This window comes from Cibotium barometz, chromosome 9 (genome assembly GCF_041138505.1).
Source record: "Cibotium barometz isolate CiBa-2024 chromosome 9, ASM4113850v1, whole genome shotgun sequence".
In the NCBI taxonomy this organism is placed as follows: domain Eukaryota; kingdom Viridiplantae; phylum Streptophyta; class Polypodiopsida; order Cyatheales; family Cibotiaceae; genus Cibotium; species Cibotium barometz.
In genome coordinates, this window is record NC_141054.1 from 29815918 (window position 1) to 29827378 (window position 11461).

The window sequence follows — 11461 nt, forward strand, 5'->3', positions numbered from 1 at the left end:
AGATCACTCCCATCTTCTTTGAGGGGAGGATTTGCACACCAAAATGATACATTATCTACCATCTCCACAAAGAACATGCACATTGCACCCTCCATGTGCCACTATCCACACTAACCTAGAACGTCCTCACTTTCATCCATCAAAAAGGAAAATCCATTACCCTCACTCCATCACTGAAAGAAGCTTAACACATTGGCCTTCGTAGAGGGTAGCATTCTCTCACACGCACACCCACGGAAACGTACATAATAATAAATACTCACTCCATCACTGAAAGAAGCTTACTGACACATCGGCCTTCGTAGAGGGTAGCATGATTCTCTCTCGTAGAGGGTAGCATGATTTGTAGAGGGTAGCATGATTGCATGATTCTCTCACACGCGCACGCAAACGTACATAATAATAATCTACTAGCATGGGCTTCACATTCTGAGACCATAGAGAAGTACCCACTCAAGATGCTATTAGCACAACTCCAGACTCTGTGGATTCTTTGACAACCTAGATTGTGCTCTCTCTCTCATTAAACTTTAAACCTGGCAACTATACAACCCCCCAAAGAAACTGCACCATCATTTTCAAACTTGCCATTACAACATAGACAAACTATGAAGTTTTTATTATGTAAGTATACCAACCATGCCAAGGGAGTGCAAAAGGGCCCCTGTTTCTTAATACAGTAGGAAGGTTCTTACTCAATTATTTTTGAACCCTACACTGAAAGGCCTTAAAATTGGGCCTCAAAATTGTAAAACGCTACATAAGTGATAAGTAAGAATCACGACCCCGCAGCCAAAAAAGCGTAATCCATGATGGCCCCACAAAGACCATGGCTCCTAAATGAGATGGCATTTACTCCATACATGGAGGAATAGTAACATGATTTTGATAAGAGTTCCTACAAAAAAAGGAGAAAAGATGAAAATGGTCACATAATTATAGTTTAGGAAAGGAGGCCTTGCCAAACTCTACATACATCTCCCCCGCCCAGACAGTTGGGGTGAGGACCCCCCGGGACGGGCCTTGAGACAGACTAGTGTGAATTATGTATGTGAAGACTATATAGCAAACAAATGAGAAACCTTACCACTACGGCTTGAACAGAATGGTGGTGCTGGCAATCATGGAGGTCACAGTGTAAGGATCCATGTTGCTGGCAGGCCGCCTGTCCTCAAAGTAACCTGGAAACACAATACGAACCACGTTGCATATGGTGTAACATAAATGAATCATTCGCAAAGACTACTCTACATGGACTGGCCAAATACCTTTGCCTTCCTTCTCTGTATCCCGACCAACTCGAATAGAGGCACCACGATCCGCAACACCCTGATTAACACATAAAAACATTAACGAGCACAAAATGTAGGAAAGAGCATTGACAAACATGGCCCATGAGGTAACAAGCTGCATGCAGAAGCAGACCAAGGTTGCAAACCACATGCAAGCACACCATATAGATTGCAGCATCTTTTCAATGGCAATGCACAAAGTCCATATATACCCATGAGAAAGTGTTGATATCAGCTGTCTCATGTCGGCCGGTAAGCCGTCGCTCATTGCCTTCTCCATAGGCTGCAATGTGTTCCTTGTGCTTCAGCCCAAGCTTTTCAATAGCCTTCTCGATCACTTCAAATCCACCTTCCTTCCTCATAGACAGGGTGCTGAAAATGACACCAGCTTTGCAAAGTAAGAAAAAAAAAGGAGGTTTCTTTGACTGCTTTGACTGCATTCTTTACAGGCTTCCAACAACATGCAACCCTTTGTAAGATCAGACAGCTTCTCACCTATAATTGGTGTGGCAGCCAGCTCCATTCCAGTCTCCCTGCAACCATCCAAAAGAAGATAATCACAAATGCTGAGCAACACTACACACTCATCCCCAAAAGTGTTTAACATGGTGTATCAGAATTGAGGAGGCCCTACTCACCTCAATGGGCTTAGGGTCCAACGACAGAACCACCCCAGCAAGCTCCGTAATGCGCTGCATCATCACATACCAGGGAAGTGAGATAATAAGATAGTAAACTACTCTGCCTTTTATACTCTAGAAAGCCAGTGCACTTAACATTCTTCACAGCATAATCCAGGTCAATCCAGTACCCAGCCCTAAAGCCCATTACATTTGTGGAAGAGCTCAACTTCCTGCCCATCATCAGAATTTCTGACAGCAGGTATGGGCGGGATTTACCTGCTTGTCTCTATTACTCATATATCAGCTATGCACGCATCTCAAAGAAATCCAGGCCATTTACCTCCAAAATGTAACGAGCACACCAAAGCTGGTCTCCTGAAGAAATGCCTACACAAGGTCCAACTTGAAACTCCCACTGCAAATCACGTAAACCAAGGTAAGCTCCAAACGGAATTATCTAAGCAAATAAACATCAACAGTACATGAAGTCTATCATCTCCAATAGTAGATGTTGATATATAGGTCCCTACCTGGCCTGGCATGACCTCGCCGTTGATGCCAGAGATCTGGATGCCAGCATAGATGCATGCCTTGTAGTGGGCATCAATAATGTCCCTTCCCCATGCCTTGTCAGCTCCTACTCCACAGTAATAGGGACCCTTTCAACACCATATCAAGTTTATGAGCCAAACATGCATCACCTTTCCATAGACAATAATTGAAAGATAAGATCTAGATATTAGGCCTAACAGTAGAGGTAACCCAGCGTGAAGCTTACCTGTGGACCCGGATAACCACCAGTTGGCCAGCCAAGAGGCCACTTTACCTCCTTCTGGAGGAGAGTAAACTCCTGTTCAATACCAAACCTGCAGCAAGGACAAAGCCGTCAATGTGAAAACTCCTTGACCTTGTCCACGGGATTGGCTTTGAATGTTGATGATTACCAAGGTTGCTCTTCCTCAACTTCCTTTTGAGCAAAGATCTTTGCTGCTGCAGCTCGCTTGTTGGTGGGAATAGGCTCCCCAGCTGGGGTATAAGCATCGCAGATCACCTGCAAGATCATTCTCTCTTGTTTAAGCACAAATTATATAAAACTACATTTTTGGGCCTGGATCCATGAAATCTTCAGCTTTCAACTTACCAAAATGTTGTCACCTCCACGGAATGGATCCTTGAAGATGGCTTGAGGGCTGTGATAAATTATGTGTTATGGGTCAGATAAAGGAATAGAAAAACATGGATGGGCAAGTGTATAACAATCCCATGGTAAAACCCTAGATATCAAAAAGAGCTTACTATAAAATAACTTCACTATCTTCGCCGGGTGCTTGCCCTGTGCTCGATCCATCATAGTTCCACTTTGGAAGATCCTTGGGGCTCTTGATGGGGGCTTTAACAGTCTGTCAAAAGTAATCAGCTTTAGATTACACGAACCTTAAGCAATTTAAATTCAGAAAAAAAAAAAGAAATGAAATATGAAAAATCAGTTGTTACCCTCGCTTTGCTGCGAAGGTCAAGGCCAGATCCACCGATCCTGCATAACAAACAGTAGAAGTGGGCAAGCTATTAAGAGCTAAAACCATGCTATGCAATGCCAAGACGTGAACAGTTAGCAAGCTATAGTTCAACTAGCTACCAGAAAAAGAAGTAAGCGCTGGGCTATGCCAACACATGGGCAATCAGCAAAAAATAGTTCACATCAGAAGAAGCAAGAGGTGAGCTATGCTACACTATGCCTAACACATGCCCTGCACTATGCTACGCGAATCAAATCAGATGCCACATGGCATAAGGAGATTGTGACACATGGCACACCAAAAAGTACATCACATCAGAAGAAGCACAAGGTGAGCTATGCTACATTATGCCCAACACATGCGCTGTACACACCATCAAATCAGATGCCAAATGTTGTCACACATGAGACAGCAAAAAATAGTTCGCATCAGAAGCAGCAAGAGGTGAGGTTTGTTACACTATGCCCAACACACATGCACTGTGCTATGCTACAGGAATCATCTCAGATGCCACGTGCATAAGGAGATTGTGACATGTGGCAAATGTATTCTATGCCATACTAACATATGGCCTGTGTGATACTATCAATGCCACAATACTAGTAAGACATAAGGACCAGAGAAACCAGCGAATCTTAAAAATTTCGATTTCCCAAATCGACAAACACCCAAGTGTTCTTTCTTTTGCAGATCCAGAGCCCTAGAACGGTCAGAAGCAACTCAAACCAGCGTAAGCCAGGAACCCCCCCACATCGCTTAGTGCGTAAAAAGAAAAACCCACATAGCTTAGTGGGTTAAAAAAGCACAAGATTTTGAGCTTAGTGAGTAAAAAACAAAACCCACGTAGCTTAGTGCGTAAAAAGAACATAGCTTAGTGGGTAAATAAGCAGACAATCAGGGAACCCACAAGGATTAACCTTTAAGGATCCACATAGGTTAAAAGACTTGTACAATAACAGGCTTACAAAAATTGTTTAGCAGACACAATTATTAGAAGCCCGCATAGATAAGTGGATCAAGAAGTTAAAAATCGTGGAAACTCATGAAACATTACAGGTTGAAAAGCTGGAATTATTTACTGACCAGATGTATTCTGCGATGAGTTTTCCAGAAAAGGTGATGTCAAGGTTGAGGAGCTTTGAGATGGAGGCCATGGCGGGGAGCAGAGGGCGCAGAAAAGAAGCACGAAAGAAAAAGAAAGCAGTGGAATGCAGGTGAAGGGAGATGGGGGGCACACAGAGAACTATAAACGGGGGGAGGGGGCTTCGGTGATGGCGATGCAAGGGATGAGGATTGGGCTGATAGAAACGAGGGTGCCGCTATTTTAAAAGGGCGCCATGGCAACGAGAAAAAGCAAGGCGACATCTGAGCAGTATCCTGGGCACGATTTCTATTGCTGCCGTTTCTCACCGCCGTTACAATTGCTCATATATTATTGATTTTTTTATAAAATCACATTAATAATATTATAATTTATAAAATCACATTAATAATATTATTGATTTTTCATAAAATCATATATTATTGAATTTTTTTTATAAAATCACATTTTTTATAGAATCACATTATTGATTTTTTATCCCTGATTTTTAAAGGCTATATAGGGAAAAGAAATCAATTTTCTTGTCCCCTTTTCCTTTTTTTCCCCCCTAAAAAGCCATCTTATCCCCTTCTCTTTTAGCCTGTCCCCCTTTTTTATCAAAAGCTAGAAGACAAATCATAACCTTAGAGAACTTTTTTTTATAAAGAAAGAACCAACTATGGGTTTAAAAGAGAAGTATTTTTTTTTCCAATTGGACACTAAAATATGCTCGGATTACCAAAAAAATAATTGTTTGTTTACATGTTTTCGAAGAAATAGACAATGATGCTTTTTGATGCTTGGTAGAATGGACACTAAAATTCAAGAAATTATAACAAGCCAATTAGCTTATGCCAAAGCGGCTTGATGTGGGGGCATTTTAAATAGTCTTAAGTTGGCCACATAAAGAAAATAGATTACTTACTTTTGAGCTAGATCTTTTTTATTAAGGGGAAAAAAAAACTTGAGCTCTTCTTTTAAAAAGAAGATAAAAGAATTAGCTCCAAGAGAGACCTTTTCTCAGCTTTCACTAATCAAAAGGTGGAAAGCGTATCTCATCAAATCACTTTTATAACGTGAAAAAGTTTTGCAAAGTCAAGAAATGCTTATAAAACCACTATCTGTATTTCCATTGATGTGATTGTAAAGCCTTTATTTTCTTTGTAAGGAGAAGCAACATCATTAGTGGGCCCTATTGGTCACCCATACATCTTTCATTAAAGCACCTTGGCTCATCCTTTTTTAGGGAGTCAATCTTTCACCTAAACAATGCCAGAAGCAACATGATTTAGCGAGGTCAATTGTTCACCTATACGTCTTTGATTAAAGCACCTTGGCTCCTCATGTTTTAGGGAGTCAATCTTCCACCTAAACAACAGCTTGATCCATCAACACCAAGACACTCAACCTACAAAGATGTAGTTGGGCGGTGTGGGTGACCACCAAGGATGATACATAAGTGGAGCTACTTAGTGCTTGTCCTCTTGGTACTTGCTTGCTCGTGCCCTCAGATGAATTTCCTCTTGGTACTTGCTTGCTCGTGCCCTCAGATGAATTTCCTTCCCTCTCTTGTGGACTTCCTCCTCTCTCACATGGGCTTCATTTGGTTCCCTAGTGTGGAATAGAGAATTCATTGTTCTTACTTCAATGAATACGATGTTTGATTGAGAAGTCCTGATACTATATGCAAAAACCTTTTAGAATTTGTTTCCCTTAGTTGATTTGACTTCTTTGTTGAAATGGAGTTTAAAATGTGGGGAAATAGGCCTTTGTGTGCTTGTTGGAGTAAGAACTAATATAACTACTAAGAAAGTAGAGAGAACAAAGAGAATGTTGAAACTCCATAGCTATGCAAGAGTCGATGACTCTCAAGAGAAAATTGATGACCTCATTAAAAAATTCCTCCTCACTACAAATCCCTCAATACCATATACAAGTTTGGATAATCATGAAAATGCCTTCGACCCCTGTTACATTCCCGTAACGCCGCTATACGGGCGTTACCACAAGAGGGGACGACCTCTGGCTCACCACCCAGCCATAGAGGAAGAATGAGGATTGCCCCTCATCCCCCAGGCTATATAGTGTGTGGCCTGCCGTCCACACTAGCCTGGCCGCCCATGACTCCGCATGGGCGTCCTCTCCCACTGAACCCCGGATATAGCCATCTGGTCTGCCGTCGGTCACAGGCGTTACAGCCTACGTGACATTACCCCCCCTTAAGAAGAGTTTTCGTCCTCGAAAACAAACTGGGGAAACCTTTTAGAAATTGCACTACGGCGTTCCCAGGTTGCCACCTCCTCATCCCTATCTGTCCATTTAACAAGTACCTTGTGGTACACTTTATGTCGGGTTTGTCTGTCTCGATACCCAAGAATCCTTTCCGGTTCATGTGGTATCTTTGGTGGAGTGATCAATTCCACCAAAATATCTAGAGAAACTACGTTCTCTAACCCGTGAACTGATTTCTTCAGTTTACTAACATGGAAGACAGGATGAACTTGAGAACTCTCCGGTAACTCAAGTTTGTAGGCTACGTCCCCAATCTTCTTAAGGACCTTGAAAGGACCGCAATATCTAGGAGAAAGTTTATCACACTTTCCCGTTTGCATGGTTGCTGACTGCGCAGGAACCTTTAAAAATACAAAGTCACCTTCTGCAAAGGTCACTTGTCTGCGTCCTTTATCGGCAAATGTATTAGCGCGATCCTGTGCGCTACGGATGCTCTCGCGTGCAGCTTTGAGCATATCATTCATTTATCAAGGAACTCCTTGACAGATTGAATCTTCTCCTTTTCCAGGCCTACAGCCATCGGAGATCTCGGCTGGAATCCATACATTAACATGAATGGTGTAAATCCAGTCGCTGAGTGTTTGGAGCTATTATAGGCAAACTCCAATAAGGGCAAGTACTCTTCCCAATTAGATTGCTTCTTACTAATATAAGAACGCAACATATCCTCTAGAATTTGGTTAACTCTTTCAGTTTGACCATCAGACTCCGGATGATCTGCCGTACTCATACTCAGAGTAGTATCCAACTTTTTGAAGACTTCCCTTCAAAAATGACTGTTGAACTTTCTATCTCTATCCGACACTATATCTGCGGGCAGGCCATATAGCTTGTAAAGATGTTCAATAAAGAGTTTTGCCAACTCTGGCGTTTTTACAGTTTTCTTCGTGGCAATAAACTTTGCCATTTTAGTTAACCTGTCCACTACCACCCACACCGAGTCATTCCCTCGACTCGTCTTGGGTAAACCGGTAATGAAATCCATGGAAATGCTTTCCCATTTCCCTTGAGGAATCTCCAGCGGATGGAATAGTCCTATGTAATAGACATTGGGCTTGTGTAATTACCATCAATTATCTAGCAACCTATGGCTTCGCAGCAAGCTCAGTCATTATCTGTGGATTGATATGTGGTTTTAGTAGTTTGGAATTTTTCTTGATAGATGGTACAACCTACCCAAATGATTCATAAGTGTGTAACCGCTTATGAAGGATAATAATATGCAACAATGAAGCACTTTGTTACAAGTGTGAAACCATTGATAAGTTGCAAAGCAGTTTATCAATAGTACCACCATATGTGCGTAGACACTATACCACATCTTCGTTGCAAGATGTTTAAGCGTTTCTTGGAAGGACTCAAGAATATAACATATGATATTAAACATGGTCTAGATTTGTTCTTGGACCTATGACACTAGCGCGTAGTCCGCTTGAGAGTAGAGTTTTTGAGGACAAAAACCTTTCTTGAGGGAAAGGAGGGATATCCTCAAATATCACATAAACTCGAATAGTTGTGTGAGTCCAGACAATACTTGAAGGAAGTGTCTGGTAATAGCAACAAAGAGTTGTAAGTGATTGGATGTAACTCCAAACACCAGGAGTGGTGCAAGAATATTTATTAAACATCTCCACATACTATATGGTCTGCCCCCGCAGATATAGTATGGCATAAGAGATAGGAAGTTTGATTGTTATATTTGAAGGGAAATTTTCAAAAGTTACATTTACTCTGAGTTAGAGTGGAGTTTAAACATCCGTAGATTGATGGCAGTTAGAAACTCAACAAGATTCTAGAGCAAAGATGTTACTCTAAGAGAGAAAGTATCTCTCAACTTTGGAACTAATCCTTGTGATGCATGATTAGATTGGCTCTAGTTTATTTCTCCTATGGCCGTAGAGCTTTCCAAGGAGAAGTTTTAACAAGTTGGTGATGCAACATGGTAGCGTAGTCTACAAATATCTAGTAGCATAGTCTGAGAACTTGAGCTACTAGAGTGCTCTCTAGTACATTAGCTTCTGTGCTAATGACATGATGCAAAATCAAGGCATGAAATTTGCCTTGGGGTTTTGGTTGAAATACCAAATCACGGTTTGCGTGAGTACTACTAGACATTTGCTTACCAATGACTTCCCTAGTTTGTTTTCGAGGATGAAAACTCTTTATCCTGTAATGGCACGTAGATTGCCTTGGCACGTCGGATTGCCCGTAGAAGCGGCGGTCTAGCTCGACCGGACACGTGGAAGAAATATGCTAATTACTCCATTGACGCGATGAATACTTACTTTACAAGGGTAGAGTATGTGTACCAACTATTGGTGACTTTCGGGCCCAAATTCTTTATAAAAAAAAAGAGTCATGATAGTCCAAGTGCGGGTCATCCTGGGATGATTCAGAAGACCTATGCACTAGTAAAAAAGACAGTTTTATTGGCCTAGTTTGTATAAGAACGTCCAGACTTATGTGCTGAAATGCAGTAAGTGCCAAGTCAATAAACATGAACGTCTTAAATGCAAACATCACAGTACTTCGTGATGATGAACTTAGGAATTTCATCCTATCCCTGTTTGGTGTTGGTATGAAGTATAACTATGAGAACATTATTTGTTGCCTCCTCATTATAGCGGCAAAGCTACCTACCCATCTCACAGGTGGCAATCTCTACCAAGCTATAACCAATGACAAGCAAATAAACGAGTACTCTTGTAAGAACTTCATAACCATATCTCACACCAAACTCATAATCACTACGGATTAAATGCCAGGGCTTGCAAATTGAATGTTATCTGATAGGTAGAGGGGATCATCAAACTACGGATGACCTCGACAACTCACTAGGACTAGTGATGTGTAACTTTTAAGTTACTCCAGTCTCCTTGCTTATTCCATACCATCGAACAAATCGGTCCCTCGATTTGAGCAACGTCAACATATTTATGAGTACCTCGATACTCATGGATTGTGGTTCGGTAATTTAAAATGTTGATCTAGAGTATCTTTCACTCGAGGATCTTAATTTTATTAGCAGCTATGTATTAGTAGTGAGTAACTACGTACCCACTATTATCACACTAGTAGCTCCATACTAGTTTGTGAGTAACTCCGTACCCAATGGCGTACCTCCCCCGAGTGGGAGTACCATATACAACCATCTATAACAAGATGCTGAAGTCACTTGCTGCTAAGAAGTGACTACACAAATTGACCCCTCCATTGCACATTGCAGTACAATTTCTGGTATTACAACACGAATTTTTGGACGTCTTTAATAGAGGTCAACTTAAAAACTAGTGCATAGGTCTTGTGGAGTCTCGGCTGACCTAACCACACCACTGGTGACTTTCTACAAAAAATGTGGCGCCGAAGTCACCACCTATGTACTTTAACTCCGTAAAGTACATGGTCTTCATCTATCATCTATGGAAAGTTGTAAAACATTCCTGTGAGATGGATTTTTATCACCCTAAAATTATTGTGCACTATTTTAGTGTGAAGAGCTTTTTTCCTGGGTACCATGGTTCACCCCAAGCTCATCTGTTGCTAAATTCTCCGATTTAACAAAAGATATGTCTGCCTCCGAACACTCCAATTCAGCCCCCCAGACTTTGAGTTTACTTTTTAACACTCCGGTTAAGTCAAAACTCACCAGATACAGTAGGATTTACCACTAAGCTCTCCGGCTTAGCCTTCTATCCTAACTCAGCCCGAGTTTATGTACACTACATATGTCGGATCCGATTAACAACAACCAGGCTCATCTGGAGCGAGATACTACTCACTATTGCCATGTAAAACCTTATTAAATCCATGGAATGCTCCACTCATTCCCAAGGGTCATACGACTTATAGGGTTTACACGCACATGAACTTTGTAAGCAAAATAGCCTATCATGCAATATTACAATTGCTTATGTAGGAAAGTAATATATTTCCCAAAATTATATGGTAGCAACTAAAATGTGCTCACAATCGCACACTTATGTTGAACATAGGCAAGACTACACTTGCAAAATGCTATAGGGCGTCCCCCATGCATGAAACTATCCAACCAACTAGTCTTACTGCTAACCTCTAGATTTAGATCACTCCGGAACTAAATCACTCTGTTAGCACTAGTACACCATCATGGTCTTGCTACCTAGAGCTTCTCCGAACTCTGTAACTGGGTTTTATCCCAACTTATGGCTATATTTGGTAATTTTCAAAGTTCAAATTTTATCTTGCACACTTTATCACTACAAACAAGTGTACATGCAGACCTGCCAAAGAGTCAAGTTACATGCACAAGCCTTGGCGTCCCATTCCACCAAGACTACAATCGATTCCGTGAGAATGTGATGTCCCATACCATCAAATTGCCACCAAACCAATTGATGTGACATATAAAAAGGCTCTTTCCCCCCTCGAAAGATCACCACAAACTCTCGAGAAAAAAGAAGAGAAAACCATGCTAGTAAGTTTAAGAACAGTTCTCTTCGATCACTTCTATAAGGACATTGAGCATTACATCTCAAGACTATACCCCTTCAGATTTACCTTTGATTTGTACAAATCAATCCTAAATCTGCTATTATTATCTAGGCGTACGCTAATCCTTCAGATTAGTACTCCTAGATAAACCATTCAGTTGAGTACTGCTAGCAGCACTACTAGCCT

The 11461-nt window shown here is 41.3% G+C and overlaps 1 protein-coding gene across 1 annotated transcript; it reads right to left on the bottom strand.

Moving 5' to 3' along the window:
- Positions 1 to 598: 598 nt before the first annotated feature.
- On the bottom strand, positions 599 to 4833 carry LOC147635437 (glutamine synthetase cytosolic isozyme 1-like). The gene is made up of 14 exons (XM_086802699.1): positions 4516 to 4833; positions 3410 to 3449; positions 3212 to 3315; positions 3057 to 3105; positions 2860 to 2966; positions 2694 to 2781; positions 2446 to 2574; positions 2256 to 2330; positions 1931 to 1984; positions 1788 to 1825; positions 1505 to 1664; positions 1269 to 1329; positions 1088 to 1181; positions 599 to 898 (listed from the first exon to the last, which is right to left on the bottom strand). Exons 1-13 carry the CDS (start codon positions 4584 to 4586, stop codon positions 1090 to 1092), a joined length of 1068 nt encoding a protein of 355 aa, XP_086658825.1. The 5' UTR covers positions 4587 to 4833; the 3' UTR covers positions 599 to 898; positions 1088 to 1089.
- Between the last annotated feature and the right edge of the window lie 6628 nt (positions 4834 to 11461).